The sequence below is a fragment of the Salmo salar genome, chromosome 13 (assembly GCF_965601325.2).
Source record: "Salmo salar chromosome 13, fSalSal1, whole genome shotgun sequence".
Lineage (NCBI taxonomy): Eukaryota > Metazoa > Chordata > Actinopteri > Salmoniformes > Salmonidae > Salmo > Salmo salar.
In genome coordinates this window covers 101,801,225-101,827,837 of record NC_138303.1, presented here as the reverse complement: position 1 = coordinate 101,827,837, position 26,613 = coordinate 101,801,225, and the positions used below count along the sequence as shown (strand labels likewise).

The 26,613-nt window shown below is 41.8% G+C and overlaps 2 protein-coding genes across 3 annotated transcripts in view; one reads left to right on the top strand and one right to left on the bottom strand.

The window, feature by feature from the left end:
- The window catches only part of LOC106568406 (exosome RNA helicase MTR4), a 75,776-nt gene extending 75,276 nt beyond the window's left edge, over nucleotides 1-500 (top strand). The window contains exon 26 of the mRNA XM_014138719.1: nucleotides 191-500. Within this exon, the coding sequence (XP_013994194.1) occupies nucleotides 191-243 (53 nt within the window). The 3' untranslated portion in view covers nucleotides 244-500. The remainder of the gene's footprint in view (nucleotides 1-190) is intronic.
- Nucleotides 415-26,361, bottom strand: LOC106568407 (phospholipid phosphatase 1). Of its 2 annotated transcripts, none has more exons than XM_014138722.3 (6): nucleotides 25,815-26,361; nucleotides 12,460-12,611; nucleotides 10,255-10,538; nucleotides 7,502-7,559; nucleotides 2,367-2,543; nucleotides 415-1,151 (listed from the first exon to the last, which is right to left on the bottom strand). In XM_014138722.3, the coding sequence occupies exons 1-6, from the start codon at nucleotides 25,870-25,872 to the stop codon at nucleotides 1,032-1,034; spliced, it is 849 nt and encodes a 282-aa protein (XP_013994197.1). In that variant the 5' UTR covers nucleotides 25,873-26,361; the 3' UTR covers nucleotides 415-1,031. The 2 variants fall into 2 exon arrangements, with proteins under 2 accessions (XP_013994197.1, XP_013994196.1); XM_014138721.3 differs by lacking the exon at nucleotides 12,460-12,611 and adding an exon at nucleotides 15,508-15,662 and having other exon boundaries at nucleotides 25,815-26,358.
- Between the last annotated feature and the right edge of the window lie 252 nt (nucleotides 26,362-26,613).

The window sequence follows — 26,613 nt, the reverse complement described above, 5'->3', positions numbered from 1 at the left end:
GCTAGACACTTGGAAACTGAATTACTACAAACTTGTGCGTAACTTTGGACCCAAACAGTAACAAATCTCGAGTTGTATGGACCAGTTTGTTGTGAGGCACCCATTAGACTAATAATATAGTCTTAGTCTGTAGGTGTACATTGGCTTCAGCAAGCAAATACTCATGTATTTCTTCTGTTTTTCCTTATAGGTATCACAAAAATCAAGAGGGATATTGTGTTTGCTGCCAGTCTATATCTGTGATTTGTTGTATTTTGTGACTGAAACATCAACTTTGTAAGAATAAGATTGTGTTTGTGTAATTTCATCATGATAGCATCCAGACAATGTTTTTTTATATTTTTATTTGTATTCATGTTAATAAGCATGAAATGGCTTTTTTTTTCCTTCCAAAAAGTGCAACACATTTGTACATAGTTTTAACACAATTTTTATTATAAAAGAAAAGTTGGTAGTGATTTTTTTTTTTACATATGGATGGATAAAAAAAATTGAAGGTATTTTGTTTGTCTATTTTGTTGCTTCAGGAACAAATACATTATATTAGTCTAGTTGGGATAGTCAGGAACAGATACATTATATTAGTCTAGTTGGGATAGTCAGGTACAGATACATTATATTAGTCTAGTTGGGATAGTCAGGTACAGATACATTATATTAGTCTAGTTGGGATAGTAATGATAATACAAAGGAAGCTATGATAGTAGCAGTCCAGCCAAGGCAACATGGGTGTGACTCAATGTCCAATAGGGAGCTAGGCTCCAGGTCATAGGTCAGAAATGCACAAAGCAGGGTTACATTCATAGGTTTGGCAACGCTCCAAATGGCACCCTATTTCCCTACATAAAGTACTTTTGACCAGAGCCCTATAGGCTATGCTATATAGGGAATAGGGGGCCATTTGCTACACAGCCTTTCTGTCCACCCCAGTGGTCCGTCCCTTAGTGTGGTATGATGCGCATGCAGTAAACACTTCCCCACTGGCTACACGCCATGTATGGTTCCGGATGGTTCCTCTTCTCCTTTATAGTTTAGTTGGGGCTGCTGTCGTAGTGGTTTCCATTTGTGGGTGTCTCCTGCAGTGTGGTGTGGGGAATATCCTCCTTCTGAGGCTCAACCTTCTTCTTGAAGAAGTCTGACACGAAGAAGACCTGCAGCAGAAAAAGAGTGGTAGAGTAAGAGGAAGGAGTTAAAGATTAAATGGAAAACAGTGGCCATAATGCTATGCATTGGGAGATTCCTAGGTGCCTTCAGAAAGTATTCAGACCCCTTTACTTTTTCCACATTTTGTTACGTTATAGCCTTATTCTAAAATAGATTAAATCGTTTTTTTCCCCCTCATCAATCTACACACACCACAATGATAAAGCAAAAACAGGTTTTTAGAAATGTATAAAAAATAAACAAACTCAGTACTTTGAAGTACCTTTGGCAGCGATTACAGCATCAAGTCTTGGGTATGATGCTACAAGCTTGGCACACCTGTATTTGGGGAGTTTCTCGCATTCTCTGCAGATCCTCTCAAGCTCTGTCAGGTTGGATGGGGAGCGTTGCTACACAGCTATTTTCAGGTCTCTCCAGAGATGTTAGATCGGGTTCAAGTCTGGGCTCTGACTGGGCCACTCAAGGACATTCAGAGACTTGTCCCGAAGCCACTCCTGCGTTATCTTGGCTGTGTGCTTAGGATCGTTGTCCTGTGTGAAGGTAAACCTTCGCCCCAATCTGAGGTCCTGAATGCTCTGGAGCAGGTTTTCATTAACGATCTTTCTGTACTTTGCTCCGTTCATCTTTCCCTCAATCCTGACTAGTCTTCCAGTCGCTGCTACTGAAAAACATCCCCACAGCATGATGCTGTCACCACCATGCTTCACCTTAGGGATGGTGCATGGTTTCCTCCAGACGTGACGCTTGGCATTCAGGCCAAAGAGTTCAATCTTGGTTTCATCAGACCAGAGAATCTTGTTCCTCATGGTCGGAGAGTCCTTTAGGTGCCTTTTGGCGAACTCCAAGCGGGCTGTCGTGCCTTTTACTGAGGAGTGGCTTCCGTCTGGCCACTCTACCATAAAGGCCTGATTGGTGGAGTGCTTCCTAAAAACCTGTTTTCACTTTGTCACTATGGGGTATTGTGTGTAGAAGGATTAAATTCTGATTATTTTTCAATTTTAGAATAAGGCTGTAACGTAAATAATTTAGAAAAACAAAGGGTCTGAATACTGTATAAGCCACTTTAATGCTACAGATCACAAGGTTTGGAAACCACCTCTGGGTGGTAGATGGCAAACTATCAAAGCTGAAAACCAATTTCCATTGTAAAAAATGGACCAATATTATTTTCAACCAAATGAAGCGGTGTCGTGGTTACTCACTACCAGTGTGGCCATGAGCACTCCCTGGATAAGGCCAACCAGGACGTCGCTCCAGTGGTGTTTGTAGTCAGACACACGAGACAGTCCGGTGTACACAGACGCCGCGATTAGGAAGAACTGTAGGGTTGGTCTCAGGAGTCTGGCCCACCCTGCCTGCAGCCTGGCCTGGATGTACAGCTGGGAGAGACAGATGGAAATTAGTTGTTAGAATAAGGCCTTGTGGTTTTACTACTAACTTGTTTGGCCAGTTAAACTGGAGTTACAGGCTAAAGTCCTGTTTATATCTGGTGCTAACACGTGGTTGTTGTCATCTGATTAAGATAATCCAATCTCTGATCAAGATTTGCCACGTCTACACTTGGCATAAAAATGTGTTTCTGTCTGCATTGTGACCAGATTCCGTGGTCCCTCTGTATGAAAATGATTAGACTTTAAAAACAAAATAAAATGTTTTGTATGAATTTATTCATTTTAAGACCATTATGGTCAATGGTGCCAGCTGTCAATGAATTTAGAGGGCGGGATAATCATTTAAATGTTTTTACTGACCAGATCCATCTACACTATATCCAGACACAATGCATGCCTGGCTACTTTACGCGTATTCTGACCTTGAACTTAAGCATGGTGGAAATGCCAGTACCAGAAAGCCACGCATTTGGGGTGAAGATCAAATAAATTGAGGTGTGGCGGAGGCGTATATAGATATGCCGTATTCTGACCTTGAAACCATAAGGTAGCGCTAACATGCCAGCTGGAAAAAGTATTACTTCATTTTCTTTTGTTAGAAATAATGTCATTCTCCATGCGCTGTAATTTATAAATTGATATGATGAGCTAGGTAAACTAGTAATCCATTTGGATAAGGGGATTGTAAATATAGGCTAATCTATTTGACCTTGTTTGCTGGAGATGAATGTGAAGCCAGTCATATGGCAGGAAACTGGAACGTGTAACATGACAGGTAGGCCCATTAATGCCTCTTTCCCAATGTGAAGTAAGAAATGCTGTGCCATTATGCAGGATTTTAATTGTATGGCCTAATAACTTGCAGTGATTAAATTCGGATATCAAGGCAAAGATGTACCTTTTCGACTATCTAGAATGTTCTAATCATTATGCCCCGACTTTTCCTGCTTCCTTCAATTTGTAGGCTATAGCCTATGATGACTATTATTTACTATCGGTAGCGACCGTAAGTAATAAACACTTATATTTAAATGCCAATTTAGTGTTATTTCCCTTCCCTACATTTGTCTCATTCCATTACGTCGTTTGATTTTGCCTGCCGTTCTTTGTTTCCTCTGTAAAGCCGTCATATCCTTGTGGCTGAGGGTGAAGTAGTAGTGGATACTATAGTATTTAATGAAGGCCAAACACAAATTGTAGTGACAATGAATTGGACATGTATGCTTATTAAATCACGGCATAAGACTTGCCATCACAGTTCTATGATCAGTGCGGGCAATTAGGGTATACCATTGTGTACTATTCTCCATATTATAATTATATTGTAGGCTACAGTACTTCCAACGTTACCATTGATTAACTGAACGCGGTAACTTTAGGTAGGAATCAAACCACCTTTTTTTAATACCTGCCACAAACTTCGTTACACGCCTCCATAAGGTAAGTCTGAATAACTACTGAGAAGTGCGTAGGATAGACATTCATTCCTTAAGTCTGAATCGGCCCCCAGGGCTTTGATCGTCTACACCTGTCTACAAAATGTGGGCAAAGGATGAATGTTAGCACCAGGTATAAACGGTTTAAATGGATTGACTACTAACTTGTTGGACTAGAATAAAATAAGGTTTGCTGTCCCAATACCCAACCTCACACAAAACAGAAGGGTAAGGAGCAGCACACTGTCTGTTGCATAACAGCGTCGCCAGAGCAATTGTAGTTTGAGGCTAGTTGTTGACATGCTTTAAACCTCTCTTGGGTTTCTACTTGGGTTTGTGTGTTTGTTTTGGGTGGGTCACAGCGCTGGCTAATTTAAGTCTTGTCTGGTTTTGTCGTTTAATGATGTTCGTGAGGAGCTGGTTTTGCCACTGTGTGCTCTGGTCATTGTTTATGCAAACGTTGTGATTTTGATGATGAGGGCGGCTGTGTGCCGTTGTATGCTCTCTTCTGTTTCCTCAAACCATCTCTGTGGGTGGGCTCTTCTCTCTAACCACTCTACATGGCAGATTCTCAACTACAGCCAAAATCTCTAAAGTACTATTTAACCAACCATTCAGCTTCTGTTAACAAGGCCTATAACTTGATGAATAAAGTTTAAAGGAATTTAAATGTCAAATTCAATATACAGGTTGAGATAAGTGTGTCAAATCTGTATGTTATCAAAACAAATCATCTACTGATCAATTTAGAGCCATTTCCACCTCCAAAGGTGACTGACTGCTTATTGTCTACAGATCAGTGTACATGGTTGAAAAACACTTCTATGGGACACATCTATGCTTGACTCAGTAGTTCTCAATGACTTTGTACAATAATGGGTGTGTCTGGTCTATTCATTTAAATGGAAAACAAACCAGCCACACTTCTTAAAATAGACTATGGGATTGTCATTGCCACTCCTTCAGTTCTGTCTGACGTAAACGTAGTGATTTTACTGGTATGCAGGGATAGACCGGACACTGTCTGTCTCTTCTTGTTTGAAGGACGTTTTACTGCTATTTGAAGGACTTTTAACTTCCATTTAGTGACACGGTGCTTCCATTTGCTGCAGTGAGTGTCCATATTTTGTAACGTGACAGGACTTTGTCCCCACGACTATTTTTGTTTCGTTCCTTACTGAGTCACCACAGTGTAATAAACCTAACACTGGGCAAACAGGAGCAGCAGTTCATGAAGAGCTGTTTCTGGTGTGATCCCGGGTCATCCCGTACCTCACCACTGATAAGAGAACTGTTTTAAACTGGGGTCATGTTCAGTAGGGCTTCCCGTTGCAAAACGTTTAATGGAAGATAACAGTTCTGTGCTCTAATTGGATATGTTAGCGTTTTCCCCCTATTGCATCCCTCTCTGAGCCTGGTCACAGTACTAATGGGGAGGGCCAGTAGTGACATATAAGGGTCATGGTCATAAAGCTTGTCAGTCTTGCTCACAACTGAATTAAGTTTGGTTCCTGGAGGAGAGGGAGCGAGGGGGTAATCGCACAGGCTACCTCTGTCAATGTGCTGTTGTAAGAGCCTACAGTGTGTTAAAGCAATGTCCCCCTTGCCATTTTTATACTCATTTTGAAAGTTACTGTAGGTAATGAAGGAGTGTATTATAGCATGTGCGTGTTACTGTATCCCAGAGTAGAGGTCTATACGGGTCCACCCGAATACCCGCGCCGGTCCGGATCCAGAATTCAGGTCCTGAAGGTGCAACAGTGCCTCTTCAACCTCAGGAGGCTGAAGAAATTTGGCTTGGCCCCTAAAACCCTCACACACTTTTACAGATGCACAATTGAGAGGATCCTGTTAGGCTATACCACCGCCTGGTACGGTAACTGGACCGCCCGCAACATGGCTCTTCAGAGGGTGGTGCGGTCTGCCCAATGCATCACCGGGGTCACACTACCTGCCCTCCAGGACACCTACAGCACCTGATGTCACAGGAAGGCCAAAAAGGACATCAACCACCCGAGCCATGGCCTGTTCACCCCGCTATCATCCAGAAGGCGAGGTCAGTACAAGTGCAGCAATGCTGGGACCAAGAGACTGAAAAACCGTTCTCAAGGCCATCAGACTAAATAGCCATCACTAGCCGGCTTCCACCCGGTTACACAACCCTGCACTTTGGAGTCTGCTGCTTTGGAATCACTGGCCACTTTAATGTTTAAATGTTTACATACTGCTTTACTCATCTCATGTATATACTGTATTCTATTCTACTGTATTTTAGTCAATGCCACTCCGACATACCTCGATCTAATAGGCCCATATTTCAAAATGTCATTATTTTACCTAGATGTGTGTATTTTTGTGAATTGTTAGATATTACTACACTGGAGCTAGGAACACAAGCATTTCGCTACACCAGCAATAACATCTGCTAAATATGTGTATGTGACCAATAATATTTAATTAGAATCCTGTTTCTAAGAACGCTCTAAATAGACCTTAGTGTTCTGTTGTGGTCAGGAGTCAGACCTCGCGGAAGATCTGCATAAAAATGCTAAGGTACTTTTCGATTGAACCGACACATGCAGTGTGTACCGTGAATGCAGTCTCCGCGACTGTGGGAAAATTGCCTTTAATTGTCAATCGCGCTATAAAGTGGATCTTCAGCACTACGGATTGAATAGAGCCCTAACAAACACTGCTATGTGGACCATTCAGAGCTGCCTAATGTAATGTTACTGTCTGCACCCCAGTAAAGATCAACATGACCCCACCCACTGTTTTTTTCACTTTACCCCTACCTAAATGTACAAATTACCTAAATTACCCCGACTAACCTGTACCCCTGCACATTGACTCGGTACTGGTACCCCCTGTATATAGGGAAAGGGAAGTCATTTTTTAAACTTTTTTTTTTTATATACTTCAGTTTTAGTAAATATTTTTTTAACTGCATTGTTGGTTAAGGGCTTCTTAGTAAGCATTTCACGGTAAAGTCTACACCTGTTGTATTCGGCTCGTGACAAATAAAATTAGATTTGAACACAGTGTACTGTTATGTTTTTGCTGCTTTTTAATTCTATACAGTGGTCCTCTATAAATATTCTCTGCATGTCTTGTGCTGTAATGACCTTGAAGTAAACTCAGTTGGTCGCTAAGCAATAAGGCACAAGGGGGTGTGGTATATGGCCAATATACCACGGCTGAAGGCTGTTCTTTGGCACGACGCAATGTGGAGTACCTGGAGTACCAATACAGCCCTTAGCCGTGGTATATTGGCCATATACCACAAACCCCCGAGGTACCTTATTGTTATTATAAACTGGTTACCAATGTAAATAGACAAGTAAAAATAAATGTTTTGTCATACCCGTGCTATACGGTCTGATATACCATGGCTGTCAGGCAATCAGCGTTCAGGGCTCGAACCACCCAGTTTATAATGTGAATCTTATACATGCCCTATCAGTGAGTGCACATATTGCCCTTTGAGGAAACCCCATAGTGGATACTTACTGCCAGGAACAGCATGCAGTACATGGAGAAGGAGGAGTGGCCAGAGTAGAAGGACAGCCTGCAACACAACAACAATGGCATCATGGGATTGCTGTGGTGGCTGTGGGCACTTTGAATGCTGGGGAAAAACGCTGGGAAATAATTCATATCCACTTCAATCGGCTCTGTGTTGGTGATAGATAGATTATCCTATTGTTCCATTGAATAACATAACTGGCTAAACTCACACACGTACACAGAGGGGCTAAACTGTGACACACCCTTTTCCGGGTGATAGGGTTGTGAGCGGGGAGAGACGTCTGTTATGTGGGGGGGGGGGGGGGTGGTGAGACAGTGTCAGTCAGCCTGGCTGGTCAGGGCAGTTAGAGGGCCGCTAGCCTAGCTCGCTCATCCGGCCAGCTTTAGTGTCTTCCTGTTTACTTAAGCAGTGCTGCACTGCCCGTCCAGCAGATTACTGATAACCAGTGACTGATATAAACACTGTGGAGAGCTGCAGGCCCACAGACACTAGTTACTGTTGAGAGCCGCAGTGCTGATGTACACTAGTTAGTGTTGAGAGAAAGCCACAGTACTGAAGTGGACACTAGTTAGTGTTGGGAGAGTCAGTGTAACACTGATAAATAGGCTGGCTGCTTATCAGGGAAAATGTGTTAAGCTCTCTCTCTGTACTTTAACCCTTCCACATCAATAAGTGTGGGAGTAAAGGCCAAACTTGAATAAAGAGGTAGGCCCATAGCCTCTATCTCCTTTGACATTGTACTTGGAAGCCTGGGGTTGCCCTAAATACACTGGACTAGGAAACTTGGGTTTACCTTGGTTTGCCTTTGTGTTAATGGGTCTTGCAATTCTGCTACTGAACCGGTGGTGGGTCTGACTGAGCTTGGACGTTCCTTCCGAGGTCTGCTCTGCCTCTCTGAGCTTTCACTGAAAGCTATTCTCCAAGCGTACTTGTTAATTATCACCATGGAGACAAAGGTCAATATCAGATGAGGCGTTACCTGTAAAACCTGTAAAACCAGGTCACTCTAAATTGAATCTGACAAGATTAGAACACCCTCTCTTGTTTACTCAAAGTGACCGACGTACACAGGAGAGGAAGTCTGTCCTTATTTTAGTTTTGAAATCAACATCCAGGATTTTCTATTTCTAGAGCAACAACAAACGAGTTAGTTGTCGAGTGGCTGTTGGTTTGTCCCATCCTTAGACATACCTTATTGTTACTGGCTGTGGTGGGCGATAGCTAGCTAGCTGTCTGTCTCTATATAGACTTTCATTTTGGCTGTGGTGTGAGACAGCTGCCTGTCTGCCTGCCCATCTGTAGACTGTCATTACCTCATGGTCATGTGGTGAACCTCTCCCATGTTAGCCAAGAAACCTGAGTATAACCTATACAGAGACTACCCTAATCTCTACCATGATCCTTGGGTGGGCTCTCCCAGTCTCGTGTGGCCACAGAAGGTCATATTTACCTGGGTGTGGCTCTGGTCTCCCATGGCAGCCCTTCCCTGATCGGGCCCGGCTTTCAGTGTTTTCTTTGGTATGGTAGTCATTAATAGAACAAACACCTGCCTGGTGGACCGAGTGAGTAGAGCAGGTCAGAATAACCTACAGATCATATTTCTGCAATGTTAGCATTTCCCTAAGGGACATGAGGCCCACCATCAGCCAGAGCCTTGGCTTGTGTATGTGTGTTATAGGTAATCCTCTCTAATGGTTTACAGAGGGTTTGGGACCTGACTCTGTCTTCCCTCACTGCTGTACTGTCCTCACAGGGTAAATAAAGATAATTAAATAGTGAGGTTGACTTACAGCTCTCTTGGCTCCCTCTCTGTGTGATATCTGGCTGAACTTCTGTCTTCAGCCTTATCCACCAGAACAGCGGTATACAGGTCTCTATTGTTTTGAAATTATGCTGGTGGATTATGTTACAGTACCGAGGAAATGTGGATCTGCATGGTCGAGCTTTCTCTCAACACAAACTAGTGTCCACTTCAGTACTGTGGCTCTCTCCCAACACAAACTAGTGTCCACTTCAGTACTGTGGCTCTCTCCCAACACTAACTAGTGTCCACTTCAGTACTGTGGCTCTCTCCCAACACTAACTAGTGTCCACTTCAGTACTGTGGCTCTCTCCCAACACTAACTAGTGTCCACTTCAGCATTGGGGCTCTCTCAACACTAACACAGCCTGAAACTTCAAAGTGTGGGCTTGCCTTCCTCAACAATGATCTCATGGTCAGCACTCAGCATATTATCTGACCATAATAAACAATACAACAGGATATATTGTATTTCAGTTGATGGATGATGTCATAATTCAGTCAGTAGATTTGAAAGAAGCATCCCAGCCAGTCACAGATAGTTCCCTACCCCTCCCTTTGATATTTGCATATCTGTAAGGCATATGGTGGAAGCTCCACCAAGTCACTGTACATACTACCTCAACTAACCGGTGCTCCCTCACATTGACTTTGTACCGGTACCCCCTTAATATATTATTTTTTACTGCTCTTTAATTACTTGTTACTTTTATCTCTTATTCTTATCCATATTGTTTTGAAACGGCACTGTCGGTTAGGGGCTCGTAAGTAAGCATTTCACTGTAAGGTCTACACCTGTTGTATTCGGCGCATGTGACTAATACAATTTTTGATTTGATTCTTCAGATCTGCTTTGAACACTGAAGCGATAGGGGGCCAAGGGGTAGTGGGTAAATTTGGCCCAATTGTCAGTTTCCCCTCAACAACACCCACCTGCCCTCATTGGCCAAGCGTGCGTCCCCTGTGCAGGTAAAGTCCTCTATGTAGGTGCCTGCCGTGCAGTTGATCAGCTTCCAGTCAGGCCTGCACACGTCCAGGAAGTGGGGTCGGAGCCGGCCAATCGAATACTTGGCGATGTCAGTGAGCGATTGGCTCATGGCTGCCCCGAACACGAATGTGCCGATGGATTTGTAAACACGGGCCACATACATGTTGCTGAAAGAGGACTTTGATTTGATGCGTTTGAGATAGACCGAAAGGCACTCTCCAAAGACCATCTGTGAGGAAGGGAGGAAGTAGACAGGTCGTGAGGTTAGGTCACTCACTGTTCCCTCACAGCTTGGAGTTACAAGATTACAACTGGCAAGTCAGTCACTAAAATTACAGGAATTTCAAAAGGTCCACTGCTGCTGTTTTTATCTCTATCAATTCATTTCAGGGTAACAAGTACTTTACTGTGATTGTTTGTAGTTAAAATGGTCAAAAATAAACAAATTGCTTCTTAGCAGAGAATTCCTCAAGGAAGAATGTTGATTGGACTGTCGGAGTGGTTTGAGTGGGGAGGGGAAAACTGAAAATGAGCTGTTGTTGGCAGAGGGTTGGAACTCTAATTGGTCTATTAATACATTTACTGCATGGTGATGTCACCACGGAAGGCCAAAGTTCCCTCCAATCAAAGCAGGCTGAAATTTCAGGTGGTCTTTTCAAACAGCTCTTACACTAAAAGGCATAATTTTTACAATTTCACATAATTATTCAAAACCTCAATGTGGAAATGCATATAAAACACAGAAAAATCATGTTCTTGACTGCACTGGCCCTTCAAGTAAAATAGACCCTTGCATTTTAGAGGAATGTCCATCTGAGTGACTATAAAGGCCTAACAAAGATGTCCACTGAAAAACGTGTGTAAAGTCAAATGAGTAGACGTTTTAAAACGGGGAAAACAAACACACTGGTGCATCACAATACAGCTTCTGAGTCCCACCTGAGCAGTCAAACTTAGTTATATCTTCTAAAGGAACAGGTTATTTGTGGTCAGATGTGTCAACGGTAGAAACTGTTTTGAGACCATGTTGAATGTAAAACATACGTCATAGAAACATTGTGGGTGGGTTGGGTGTCTTTTTTAAATGGTGTGTTCTTGTAAATAAGTGGATGTGGTTATTGTGGACAACTGTCTGGCTCACACCTCTCTACCAATCTGGGGGACAATGAACCTGAAAGCATGAGAGGTTATCTGGAAATGGGCCAACAACTACAATATGAGCATATGCTTACTGCTTTACTCTCAAGGGGGTGGTGTTGTCCTGATAACGGTTTCTGTTGAACTTGGAAAGCCCAACTGTTCAAACATTTAGGGTAATTCCAGGTCATTCATGACGTGTAAATTAGTTACATCCAGTGAGGGTTTCTACGTGCAGAGTACAATTACACTGACTGACTGGAAATGTGTGCGGAACATGGGAGGTGAATTTATGTACATTCAATGGAACAAAAGCTTTTTTGAATGTGAATGCTGCAAAACCTGTTGTAAGACTTGATGACAGCCACAACAAGGCTCCTAAAGTGCCTCATCTCAGAGTAGGAGTGCTGATGTAGGATCAGTTTTGTTTTGATGAATAGTAATATGTGGACAGGGGGGACCTGATCCTGGATCAGCACTCCTACTCTGAGACGCTTTATGAATATGGGCCTCTGTACTTTGAATTTGACTATAGACATTCTCAAGGATATTTACTAAGACAGTCAGTGGAATACTGGCAGAGTCAAGCGGGAGATCTCTGAGGGAGGGATAGTTTGGCTATTCCTATTGTATCGTTCAGCTGGAGACTATGAGTAGGCTTATGGAGAGGCCTTTTGTTTCAGTGACTTTAAAGGTCAAGCGCCATGGTCTGATACTTCTGTGTACTCACAGACCACAAATGTAACTAACACAGGTTGGGGTTTGATTTTTCAGTTCTCGTGATACTCTAAAATAGGAAGCTCTGTTTACATGGTGCATATGCGCCATCTTTGGTTGATTTTGTTATTTTTCATAATGTTATTTGACAATACGATTAATGAAGCAAGCCGTTAAACTAGACATACACGTAATTTGTGTATGTATGCATGTATAGCCTAAATGAATGTTAAGCACAAAATGGCAAAGGAAGAGAAAGAGAAGTTAACTAGTGAACATAAAACAGGTGCACTTACAGTGAGTATTGTGACGGGTATCATAACTCCACCTAACAACTCATAGGATATGGTGTCTTCTTTAAGAGGGTACTTGATCGAGTCATCGTTACAGAAAAATCCCCGTTTGAAGGGATTGTGTAGCGGTGTGAGTATTGCGAACGGGAGTCCAGCTAGCAAAAAGCAAATGAAAGAACAGAACAGGTTAGGAGAGTAGACTCTGAACACCTTGTTATCCCGCACCCACATATACCCGTCTAACACTGAGCAGAAGAGAGCATTCGGAGAGGAAAGTCCAGACAGACCAGCCAAGACATACACTGTAGTGATCCTGTATGGCTCAGTTGGTAGAGCACGGCTCTTGCATCGCCAGGCTTGAATCCCGGGGCCACCCATATGTAAAACGTGTGCATGCATGACTAAGTCACTTTAGATAAAAGCATCTGCTAAGTGGCATTTCTAAGTAGATATTTTAACATTGCAGGCTGTCAGGAACAGGAGGAATGGAAAAACAACATGGTAGCTAAAGAGAGTTGTCATGGGAACTAACACTACTCGCTCCCCTGGTGAAGAGGTGTTAATGGAAGAACCAACAAAGACCAAATGATCCTCCCTCTCCACCACCCTAAACGTTCACAGCTGTTTCCTGCTTGAGTGCACAGTGCAATGGACATGCAATCCACAAGTAGGCCTAGATGTCCATTCCACAATGGACATTCTGCTTTCTTCTCTCTCAATTCAATTCAATTCAAGGGGCTTTATTGGCATGGGGAACAAATGTTTACATTGCCAAAGCAAGTGAAATCTCTCTGTTCCTCTTTCTCTCTCCCTGTGTTCCTTAAAACACAGTGGGTCATCATGTTGGAAGTAACTGTAATGCTTTTTCAGGAAGATGTTAGTTACATTAGAAACTTCCAAATAGTTTCACACTACATACAGTAGAGAAACGGTATACTTCAAACGTGCTGTGGAAGTAATCATTAGTAATTTGTAATAAACACAAAACCATAGTTTGTAAAACGTCAAATCGCACACTGCAAGCTTTGACACACATTGACCGAAGGAAAGTAGAAACTGGATGTGTAAAAAGGTTAGTTGAGGTTAGTTCACATTAGTATGCAAATCCTCTCCATAGCTGAATGAAGAGGTTCTATTTTTTTACATTATCATGGTCAGATCATACTGCTGACATCAAAAAGGACCCCAGCACAGTCTGACTGTCAAGGACAGAGAGGAGAAACTGGTCCCACAGACTCTCAGGTGATAGATTCACTCTCACTAGCCACACCCCTTTTCTCTATTCTGCTGAAAGCTGCATTGTGAAGCACCACAGTTTGAAATGTTGCCACGGCAACAGGTTGATGTATAGAGAAATAAATCAGTTGGTCTGGTCCAGGGGACTGGAGTTGAGATGTAAGTGTTGTGTATGGGACTCCAGTGAATTATAATGGAATAGACATAGTCTAGTGTGTGTGTGTGATTTAAGGTTTTCATCACAGTAAAGACTTTACAAGGCCAGGAAGAGGGATCAGTCACCAACACTACATGCACACCAGCTCAACTTCTGACCGTAACACAGGATAGTAGACAATAGCTAGTAGTAGACACATGCTTTCCTAAGTAACACACAGACACACACACACACACAAAGGGAACAGTGTGCCAACACTTCTGTCTCTGTCATTCTTCAAATAGAATCTGGATCAGTGTTCCAGGAAAGCGTTCCAATTCTTTTTGGACAGAGAACGTAACCTGTTTGTTCCAAAGCCTATCAGCAGGAACCTCAATAACAGACATGTCGAAATTTAATTTAATCTCATTTCTGGTAGAAAATAAATGGTAGGATCAATCATTTATGAATGCATCTATGGCCTAGTTAACAGGGTAACAAAATAAACAGCTTGACCACAGGGTTGCTAGGTCTTTTCAGGTTTTCTGAACTCATGCTCTGTGATATTCAACCCCAGAACACCCCTTCTGTGAGGGGCCAAACTTACACCAGGACTTCCTACTTCCTTACTGATCGGTTGGACTCTAAAGGCCTTACTATTGATGAAAACCACAAATGACAAATAACATCTGAGAAGCTTTCACAACACAAGCTTCAGAAGTGACTGAAATGACGTGTGAATGAAATACTCTATAGGGGTGGCTGAAATGACATGTCAAAATAAAATGGGGATATGTGAAAGGGGAATGGGGACACTTTGTGGACTGGGCATCCTCTATTGAGTTAACCCTTACCCGATTGGCAAAGCTGGTGGAAATATCGTTGTAATCTGGTTGAAATAACATCATTACAACCGGTTTACATGGTTATAAGCTGGTTGAAATAACATTACATTATTGATGAAGACAGCTTGTCTGTCAACGTTGAATATTATGTTATTGCATCTGAGCTTCTAGAGTGTGCGGCTCTCCTTTATTTTTGTAAGTGTTCTACTCTGCTAGCCAGCACCTCGCCTAAATAGGAGTGCGTTTCTTTCGCCTCCACACTGAAATAACATTACAATCAGTTTATATGGTTATAAGCTGGGTGAGGTAACATAAATACAAACGGTTTATATGGCTATAAACTGGTGAAATATAATTACAACCAGTTTATACGGTTATAAGCCGGTTGTTGAAATAATAATGGGGCGGCAGGTAGCGTAGTGGTTAGAGCGTTGGGCCTGTAACCGAAAAGAATCCCCGAGCAGTTGATATGATTATAAGCTGGTTGAAATAACATCAATCTGTTTACATGGTTGTAGTGGCATCATATTCATTTGTTTTGCTTACTGGGTATGGCCTTGTTGAATTGAACTATTTGGTTCTGACACCTAAGCTCTATGGACATCCTCCCTAAAGTTGAAGCTTTACATCATGACCAGGTGTTTAACAAAATAACTGAAATGGAACACTTTATGTGTATGGTATCAAAAGTGTTTAACTGTAAATTTAGAACAGCTGCCTGTTTGTTAGTTATTGTGTAGTACTGTAGCTGTCCATTATAATGCAATCTAAGCCAGCTGTTCAATATTTGGTTAGTAAATATTTTGTTTTGTCAACTCTTCCATTGTTACTTACAGAGCAAATGGGCAAAGTGAAGCCCACACCGTAGAGCACATTGGAGGTGACTGTGCTGGGGTGGAAGGGGTAGCTGATGCTGTCATCGTTACAGAAAAAGCCCCTCTGATAGGGCTTGATTTGGCCCAATTTAAGGGCTGCCAGGGGCAGTCCCGCTGTGGATGGAGAGAGGAAGTTAAGGGGTTAACTTTGTAACAATAGTATTGTTATGTCTTGCAGCAGCGACACTATTGACAGCAGCAACACCACCTCAGTGTCTACCATGCTACTACAGTACCAGCATGTGTTTGTAATGATGCGGAGATGTTAATATTCAACCAGAGACTTCAGACTCGGAGCAGTGTTTCCCCTACAATTGTACAGGCGGGGCATGCATCCCTGCCTAGCTGTCTTGTCCCCTGCCCAGGCGTGGAATTGGAAAAAGTCACTCATGGAACCGAATTTACTATAAAGAAGTCACACATTCCACCCCAATTCTATTCTTTCCCTGACCTAAAAGTGTTTGGTTTCTATTCATTTTTTCCAGAAATGCTGGTTGGAGGATTACCAGATTTCCTGCTTATTCACTCATAATTCCAGGAATCTTCCAACCAGGATTTCTGAAAAACTAGGGAGTTTTGGGAAGGGTACCAGAATTTTGTAACCCTACTCTAAGGGAACGATTGTTTCTGAGAAGAATGTTTTGGAGACTGGTCTGGGACCAATCAGTCTCTAGCTATGAGAATGAGTTCCAAGGAAGGCCCTTCAGTAAATACTCCAGTTGAAAGACAACATGGCATCAAAAGAAACAGTTCAACAACAATAACATCACCAGACGGAATACATGATGTAATGACAACATAATGACCGTTTTTCACGGCACAGGGGACTCTTGAGAAAGATTGTACAGTCTCTTTGTGAAATCGGTGCTGTAGTGCAATTGGTGAGTAGTGGCTCATTACTCTATGGATCCAAACTGTAAAGACCGGTAGATAGTGTATCATAACTAATAGGCTGTGACCGTTCAATGTCTGAGTTGAATGTGTCTGTTCTCTGGCTCCCTGTCCGTTCAGCCTTTTGTTATTGCTGGGAAAACGGCACAGCCTTTTTATTCTGGTTCAAGTTGAAGCCAGAAGCATGAGGCCCCTCTTCCCCTGAGGGGCAGAGTGGAGGTCTGTGTTGCTCAACTGTCACACTACATCCTCAAACTCACACACTCATGATGTAAACACTCTGCCGTACTCAGCATGTAAACACTCTGCCGTACTCAGCATGTAAACACTCTGCCGTACTCAGCATGTAAACACTCTGCCGTACTCAGCATGTAAACACTCTGCCGTACTCAGCATGTAAACACTCTGCCGTACTCAGCATGTAAACACTCTGCCGTACTCAGCATGTAAACACTGCCGTACTCAGCATGTAAACACTCTGCCGTACATTACACTCACAGAAGTTCCAAAAGAATAAAGAATGTACACGTCATTATGTGTGTATATATACAGTGTTGTAACGATGTACAAATGGTTAAAGTGCAAAGGGGGAAATAAATAAACATAAATATGGGTTGTATTTACAATGGTGTTTGTTCTTCACTGGTTGCCCTTTTCTTGTGGCAGCAGGTCACAAATATTGCTGCTGTGATGGAACACTGGTATTTCACCCAGTAGATATGGGGGTTTATCAAAAAAAATATATGGTCATACATTTGGCAATAGGTTAGGAAGTGCAGCTCAGTTTCCACCTCATTTTGTGGTCAGTGTGCACATAGCCTGTCTTCTCTTGAGAGCCAGGTCTGGCTACGGCGGCCTTTATCAATAGCAAGGCTCTGCTCACTGAGTCTGAACATAGTCAAAAGTTTTCCTTAAGTTTGGGTCAGTCACAGTGGTCAGGTATTCTGCCACTGTGTACTCTCTGTTTAGGGCCAATAGCATTCTAGTTTGCTCTGTTTTTTTTGTTCATTAAGTAATTATCTTTTTGTTTTCTCATGATTTGGTTGGGTCTAATTGTGTTGCTGTCCTGGTGCTCTGTGGGGTCTGTCTGTGTTTGTAAACAGAGCCCAAGGACCAGCTTGCTTAGGGGACTCTTCTCCAGGTTCATCTCTCTGTCGCTTCCTTTTAGGTGGTTGTAGAATTTAACGGCTCTTTTCTGGATTTTGATAATTACCGGGTATCGGATTGATCCTTACGTTGAAAACGAAGGATATTTTTGCAGAATTCTGCATGCAGAGTCTCAATTTGGTGTTTGTCCCATTTTATGAATTCTTGGTTGGTGAGCGGACCCCATACCTCACAACCATAAAGGGCAATGGGTTCTATAACTGCTTCAAGTATTTTTTGCCAGATCCTAATTGGTATGTCAAATTTTATGTTCCTTGTGATGGCATAGAGGGCCCTTCCTGGCTTTGTCTTTCAGCTCGTTCACAGCTATGTGGAAGTTACTTGTGGCGCTGATGTTTAGGCCGTGGATTTTATAGTGTCGTATTTTTTTCCCCCCAACACCACTTTCCATCAATTTGTATAGCAGACCCTCATGCCAAATAGAGTCAAAGGTTTTTTGAAATCAACAAAGCATGAGAAGACTTTTCCTATGTTTTGTTTGTCAATTAGGGTTTGCAGGGTGAACACGTGGTCTGTTGTACGGTAATTTGGTAAAAAGCCAATTTGACATTTGCTCAGTACATTGTTTTCACTGAGGAAATGTATGAGTCTGCTGTTAATGATAATGCAGAGGATTTTCCCAAAGTTGCTGTTGACGCATATCCCACGGTAGTTACTGGGGTCAAATTTGTCTCCACTTTTGTGGATTAGGGTGATCAGTCCTTGGTTCCAAATATTGGGGAAGATACCAGAGCTGAGGATGATGTTAGAGTTTAAGTATAGCCAATTGGAATTTGTTATCTGTATATTTTATCATTTCATTGAGGATACCGTCAACACCACAGGCCTTTTTGGGTTGGAGGGTTTGTATTTTGTCCTGTAGTTCATTCAATGTAATTGGAGAATCCAGTGGTGTCTGGTAGTCTTAAATTGTTGATTCTAAGATTTGTATTTGATCATGTATATCTTTTTGCTGTTTGTTCTTTGTTATAGGGCCAAAAAGATTGGAGAAGTAGTTCATCCATATTTCTCAGTTTTGGATAGATAACTCTTCGTATTGTTGTTTTAGTGTTTCCAATTTTCCCGAAGTGGTTAGAGTCTATTGATTCTTCATAACATTGAGCTGATTTCTGACATGCTGTTCCTTCTTTTTCCGTAGTGTATTTCTGTATTGTTTTAGTGATTCACCATAGTGAAGGCGTAGACTCATAGTGAAGGTCTCTGTTCTTGGTTGGATAAGTTTCTCAATTTCTTTCTTAGGTTTTTGCATTCTTCATCAAACCATTTGTCATTGTTGTTAATTTTCTTTGGTTTTCTGTTTGACATTTTTAGATTTGATAGAGAAGCTGAGAGGTCAAATATACTGTTTAGGTTCTCCCTCTCTCTCCAAAGAGGACAGGAGAGGACACACACGGGAGGAGCTGGTCATGGTTAAGCTTCAGTGCAAATAGCTCAGAGATATCCATTCACCAAAACACTTTAAATAGTAGGATCTTTATGGACATTGGTTATCTCAATCACATTCAAATGTCAGAAACATTTAAAAGGGTCTGCTATACTGTATAATGTGTTTCGGTTACTTTGTTGTCAGTGAAAGTTCCGAGATTAGAACACCACACAGACATGCAGCAGACAGTCATGATATTCACATTAAGGTTTCTGGCAACCAGCAGAGTAAATGCAGAACGATTGCTTGAAAGGGGGTGCGGAACGGTTGCTTGACAGGGGGTGCGGAACGGTTGCTTGACAGGGGGTGCGGAACGGTTGCTTGACAGGGGGTGCGGCGCGATTGCTTGACACGGGGTGCAGAACAATTGCTTGACACGGGGTGTGGGATTTCTTTTGAAGCCTAATTTAGATATGTTTCTGAGAATTTCCGATATTTTGGTAGTCAACTTGTCTATAATTAGATACATGAAACTTCTCTTCTGTCATTACTGCCCTACAAGACTACATAAACCATTTCTCACCAGAATGTCATAAATCGATTATAGTTTCAATCTAGTTGACATCGGTAAAGTTCTCTTTCATCTCTGCTTCTATCACGCAGCAGACATTTTAGGGACCAGGGATAACAAACAAAAATCTTGACAATACCGGGAAAGATTTTAGGGGAATTAAAAGCTGTGAAAACGACTCAACATGATCCTAAAAAATATTTCAGTTCGGCTTGGATGCATATTTATGTCAAACCTCATGGACAAAAATAGCCTTGTTCATGCATCTAGCTACCATCCTGACGCTTTGAAGAGAGGCTTGCCATACAGCCAATTCTTACATATCAGACGCATCTGCACCCGAGATATGGGCTTTGTCATCGAATCAAATAAACATTACTTGAATTTCCTCAACAGAGGTCTGCTGTTGAGGACATGGTCAGATCTGACTGTAACTGATCTTAAGTTCTGTGCCATTGACCATGTTTCCCAAGCCACAGATGCCACGATATGGATGAACGTCTTCTCCAGAGTGAAGCCCGATGGATCTTCTATCTGAACTCTACACCCCCAAGGCTTAAATTAGTAATTGGACCTTGTAATGTTGTGTCTGGACGCACCAGCAGTCCCCCCGCCTGCCCTCTTTGAGCTGTACACCTGAGTACTGTACCGATACATTTTTAAAAAAAATTACGATAACGCTATTTAGCCTATTCCGTTGTTTTACTTCAAGTGTATGTTAACATTTGAATTGTAATTTTTTTTGTATATTTCTCTACTACATATTCTCTGTTAATATACCTTGTTGACTCCCCATTCGCTAATATCTAATGAATTAGATGTCTGCACCTGCTGCGCTACTCGGTGTCTACTGAAGTCTCTTATTTGCTCTTTTCACTTTTATTTTTAAAAATAAAAACTGTCACCCTGTGTATTCTTTTGAGCGTGGATTAAATTGGTTATATTATTTTGCATCTCGGCCTCTGGGTTTTTCCTTTTCATGGTTTGAGTGTGAGTACCTTTTGAACTCTGTTTATAATTTCCGACCTTTTGGTAGGCTATTTCTTAGCTCTCAAACAGTTTTCTCCTCCGTGTGTAGAGTTTTCAGAGGTTACATTCGCCCACAGTTGGTTCCATGTGAATGACAATTCCAAAGCTGTATTTTAATGTTAAGAAACATCAATAATCATTGCTTTCAAACCGGTTTTCGAAACATATGGCCCTTATCTTTCATATCAGCGAGAAATAATCTTTCAAATAAACAAATATACACTTACTGTAGCAGTTTTGCACAGATCCACAAACTGTGTGTGACTCCAGTTGCAAACGACTACACCTCCCCAGTTACGCTTACACACATTGCGTATACTTACTTCTTAATCCACACTGATGCGTATAAAAGTACTGTAGTGGAGGTATACACCGTTTCAATTAAGGCTGATGGAACAAATCAGAATGTTTAGCTTATAATGTTGCTAAACTAATGTCTTCACATTTTAAGCACAGCAATGTGCACACAGCAGTACACTCAAATGTTCCAAAATGCAATATGCGGGGAAAAAATGTTCTAAAATGCACACCGCACATGAGAGGTTTCATGGACAGAAATAAAGTTGTAAAAAATAAAAACCTGAAAAGTGGCATGTGCATATGTATTCACCCCCTTTGCTATGAAGCCCCTAAATAAGATCTGAAGGTAATTGGTTGCACCAGAAGTCACATTATTAGTTAGATTGCACACAGGTGGACTTTATTTAAGTGTCACATGATCTCAGTTCTGAAAGGCCCCCCAGAGTCTGCAACACCACTAAGCAAAAAGCACCACCAAGCAAGCGGCACCATGAAAACCAAGGAGCTCCCCAAACAGGTCAGGGACAAAGTTGTGGAGAAGTACAGATCAGGGTTGGATTATAAAAAATATCAGAAACTTTGAACATCCCACGGAGCACCATTAAATCCATTATTAAAAAATGGAAAGAATATGGCACCACAACAAACCTGCCAAGAGAGGGCCGCCCACCAAAACTCACGGACCAGGCAAGGAGGGCATTAATAATGAGGCAACAAAGAGACCAAAGATAATCCTGAAGGAGCTGCAAAGCTCCACATCGGAGATTGGATTATCTGTCCATTGGACCCCTTTAAGCCGTACACGCCACAGAGCTGGGCTTTACGGAAGAGTGGCCAGTAAAAAGCCATTGCTTAAATAAAAAATAAGCAAACACATTTGGTGTTCACCAAAAGGCATGTGGGTGATTCCCCAAACATATGGAAGAAGATACTCTGGTCAGATGAGACTAAAATGTAGCTTTTTGGCCATCAAGGAAAATGCTATGTCTGGCACAAGCCCAACACTTCTCATCACCCGAGAACACCATCCCCACAGTGAAGCATGGTGGTGGCAGCATCATGCTGTGGGGATGTTTTTCATCGGCAGGGACTGGGAAACTGGGCGCTAAATACAGGGAAATTGTTGAGGGAAACCTGTTTCAGTCTCCCAGAGATTTGAGACTGGGACGGAGGTTCACCTTCCAGCAGGACAATGACCCTAAGCATACTGCTAAAGCAACACTCGAGTGGTTTAAGGTGAAACATTTAAATGTCTAGGAATGGCCTAGTCAAAGCCCAGACCTCAATCCAATTGAGAATCTGTGGTATGACTTAAAGATTGCTGTACACCAGCGGAACCCATCCAACTTGGAAGGAGCTGGAGCAATTTTGCCTTGAAGAATGGGCAAAAATCCCAGTGGCTAGATGTGCCAAGCTTATCAAGACATACCCCAAGAGACTTGCAGCTGTACTTGCTGCAAAAGGTGTCTCTACAAAGTATTGACTTTTGGGGGGTGAATAGTTAAACATGCTCAAGTTCTGTTTTTTTGTCTTATTTCTTGTTTGTTTCACAAGAAAAAATATTTTGCATCTTTAAAGTGGTAGGCATGTTGAGAAAATCAAATGATACAACCCCCTCCCCCCAAAAAATATATTTTAATTCCAGGTTGTAAAGCAACAAAATAGGACAAACGCCAAGGGGGGTGAATACTTTCGCAAGCCACTGTATATCCACTTCTCTAGGCACCACTACACCACTGACTAACACACACATATGCAGTTGAAGTCGGAAGTTTACATACACATTAGCCAAATACATTTAAACTCAGTCTTTCACAATTCCTGACATTTAATCCTAGTAAAAATTCCCTGTCTTAGGTCAGTTAGGATCACCACTTTATTTTAAGAATGTGAAATGTCAGACTAATAGTAGAGAGAGTGATTTATTTCAGCTTTTATTCTTTCATCACATTCCCAGTGGGTCAGAGGTTACCATACACTCAATTAGTATTTCGTAGCATTGCCTTTAAATTGTTTAACTTGGGTCAAACTTTTCGGGTAGCCTTCCACAAGCTTCCCACAATAAATTGGGTGAATTTTGGCCCATTTCTCCTGACAGAGCTGATGTAACTGAGTCAGGTTTGTAGGCCTCCTTGCTCCCATACGCTTTTTCAGTTCTGCCCACAAATGTTCTATAGGACTGAGGTCAGGGCTATGTGATGGCCACTCCAATACCTTGATGTTGTTGTCCTTAAGCCATTTTGCCACAACTTTGGAAGTTTGCTTAGGGTCATTGTCCATTTGGAAGACCCATTTGCGACCAAGATTTAACTTCCTGACTGATGTCTTGAGATGTTGCTTCAATATATCCACATAATTTTTCTGCCTCATGATGTCATCTATTGTGTGAAGTGCACCAGTCCCTCCTGCAGCAAAGCACCCCCACAACATGATGCTGCCATCCCCGTGCTTCACAGTTGGGATGGTGTTCTTTGGCTTGCAAGCGTCCCCTTTTTCCTCCAAACATAACGATGGTCATTATGGCCAAACAGTTCTATTTTTGTTTCATCAGACCAGAGGACATTTTTCCAAAAAGTACGATCTTTGTCCCCATGTGCAGTTGCAAACCGTAGTCTGGCTTTTTTATGGCGGTTTTGGGACAGTGGCTTCTTCCTTGCTGAGCGGCCTTGCAGGTTATGTCGATATAGGACTCATTTTACTGTGGATATAGATACTTTTGTACCTGTTTCCTCCAGCATTTTCACAAGGTCCTTTGCTGTTGTTCTGGGATTGATTTGCACTTTTCACCCCAAAGTACGTTCATCTCTAGGAGACGGAACTCGTCTCCTTCCTGAGCGGTATGACGGCTGCGTGGTCCCATGGTGTTTATACTTACGTACTATTGTTTGTACAGATGAACGTGGTAACTTCAGGCATTTGGAAATTGCTCCCAAGGATGAACCAATTTTTTTCTGAGGTCTTGGCTGATTTCTTTTGATTTTCCCATGATGTCAAGCAAATAGGCACTGAGTTTGAAGGTAGGCCTTGAAATACATCCACAGGTACACCTCCAATTGACTTAAATGATGTCAATTAGCCTATCAAAAGCTTCTAAAACCATGACATAATTTTCTGGAATTTTTAAAGCTGTTTAAAGGCACAGTCAACTTAGTGTATGTAAACTTCTGACCCACTGGAATTGTGATACAGTGAATTATAAGTGAAATTATCTGTCTGTAAACAATTGTTGGAAAAATTACTTGTGTCATGCACAAAGTATATGTCCTAACCGACTTGCCAAAACTGTAGTTTGTAACAAGAAATTGGTGGAGTGGTTGAAAAACGAGTTTTAATGACTCCAACCTAAGTGTATGTAAACTTCCGACTTCAACTGTATCTCTAGTATTTACTATATGTTCGGAGAAAACCATAAAACCCACTTTCAACACACACCTATGAAGGTATCGGTAGTCGCATCTGGTTGACACACATCTAGACATTTGTGATGAAGGGTTTGTATTTTTAGTATGCTATCACCCAAAACCAAACCATATGTATGTCATGACTGAGGAAGCTCTATCTAGTAGAGAGACACTATCTGAGTGTGAAATCAGTTCCAAGTTGATGTAATCTTGACGGAAAAAGTAGCACATCAGTTATATTCATATTGCTAAGCTTCTTACTCTCTAAGCACATTTAAAACATCTGCATCAGCTGCTGGCCTAACAGTTCTTCAGTACGATAGAGTTAGACTAATGTTCAGCACACAGGGAAAGGAAATGAGTGCACTGCACTCTGGGATACCTTATCTATGACACATCCAGGACTTCCGTAATTCATAATTTGATTAAACTCCTACACCAGGGTTCCTAAATAGAGGGCAATTAGGATCAAGAATCATTAACACAATAAGGCCATGAAGTTTCCAAGCAACAATGGATAAATCATTACAAATGAATGGTTATTCAGTACTGCCTGAAATAGAAACCAGCACCCCCTGAAAATTCAGAATTAAAACAATTATTAATAATTTATTTTAAAACATTTTTTTCCCCACAAAAGTAGGGCACTGGGCCTTTACTAGTCCTGTATTGGCACCTATGGAAAACATCCCCTGATAGCTTTGAATAGCCAATATAATTTGTTGACGCTAGATACTGTAAGGGTGATGGCTATAACTGACGCTAGATACTGTAGGGGTGATGGCTATAACTGACGCCAGATACTGTAGGGGTGATGGCTATAACTGACGCCAGATACTGTAGGGGTGATGGCTATAACTGACGCCAGATACTGTAGGGGTGATGGCTATAACTGACGCCAGATACTGTAGGGGTGATGGCTATAACTGACGCCAGATACTGTAGGGGTGATGGCTATAACTGACGCTAAATACTGTAGGGGTGATGGCTATAACTGACGCTAGATACTGTAGGGGTGATGGCTATAACTGACGCTAGATACTGTAGGGGTGATGGCTATAACTGACGCTAGATACTGTAGGGGTGATGGCTATAATTTAATGCAATCTAAACAACAGCAAGGCTCATTCCATAGTTCCTACTTTTACGGCAGGAATATAATTTTAATAATCATTCTAGAACGCAAGAGTTACATTTTATCGTTCTATTACATTGTATCATCACCAATTTCACAAGCAACATTAACTAACTGTTCAACATCAATCAACGGAGTGCAGCAGCAGCAGTAAGACAGATGGCACTCAATCCCTTTCACTGCTTTGGTCACAAAATATTTGTTTTGGTGTTGATTAGCCTACTTATTATCAAATGATCAACTTCTTCACGAAAGATTCGCCCTCGTTTGACCAATAGGCAACATATAACCACTCCCTCGATAGCCTATACACGTGACAGCGATTGTCAAATATTATGTAAATAAGGTTAACTCATTACAATATAACAACATTATAATAAGCAATTCATAGCAAGCAGATACATACCGAGAATTAGACAGGCGATGTCAAGCAGAATAAAAGGAATCCCTCTCGTCTCGAACATTTTTACGGCTTCTCGTCCTCAGCTCGTTGACACAGACGATCCTTATTCGACTCGTGTTGTCGTCGTATCCTTGAAAGCGTAGTAGCCAAGTAACCGTAGATCTGATTAGACTAAACCTAAACAATACTTCGACCTAAAAATAATATTAGAAACCGTCAATTGAGAAGCCTAACCGTTGAAGCCTTATAATGCCGACAGACAGCGTAAATGCCGTAATTTGACATAGAATCTTAGAACTGATCCTCCCCTTTGAATGAGCGAATCGTCGTGCTCATCGAAATTCTAATCACAGGCGCCGACCGTGGCCTGGTAAATTAGACGGTTCTTTGCGTATCATTTAATATCGGTTGGCAGAGCCGACCGTGGAGGCTATAAGGTAGAGAGGTCTGTATACTCTGTAGGCTACCAGACTGCGCAAAGAGCCATGAGCACAGTGAGGTTTCGTTATGGCAGCTGGCGAAGAGGATGGACAGAAGAGACTATAGAATATGACAGCACGGATAACGTCTAATTTACCTTTCGCTCCGCCTACTCTAGTCCTACTCCCATTGCTGTGTTAATTTATTCAATTAAAGTAGCAACGTTATTATGGTCCTTTAATAACTAATTGAAAAAAAGATACACAGATATCACATAGGAAGAAAATATCCTATGCAGCCTGCTTGATAGGCTAAATGCAAAGCATAATTTGTAAACCTGTAACAAAAAGCTGTATTAGTTTTATCAATAAACATTCCCAAG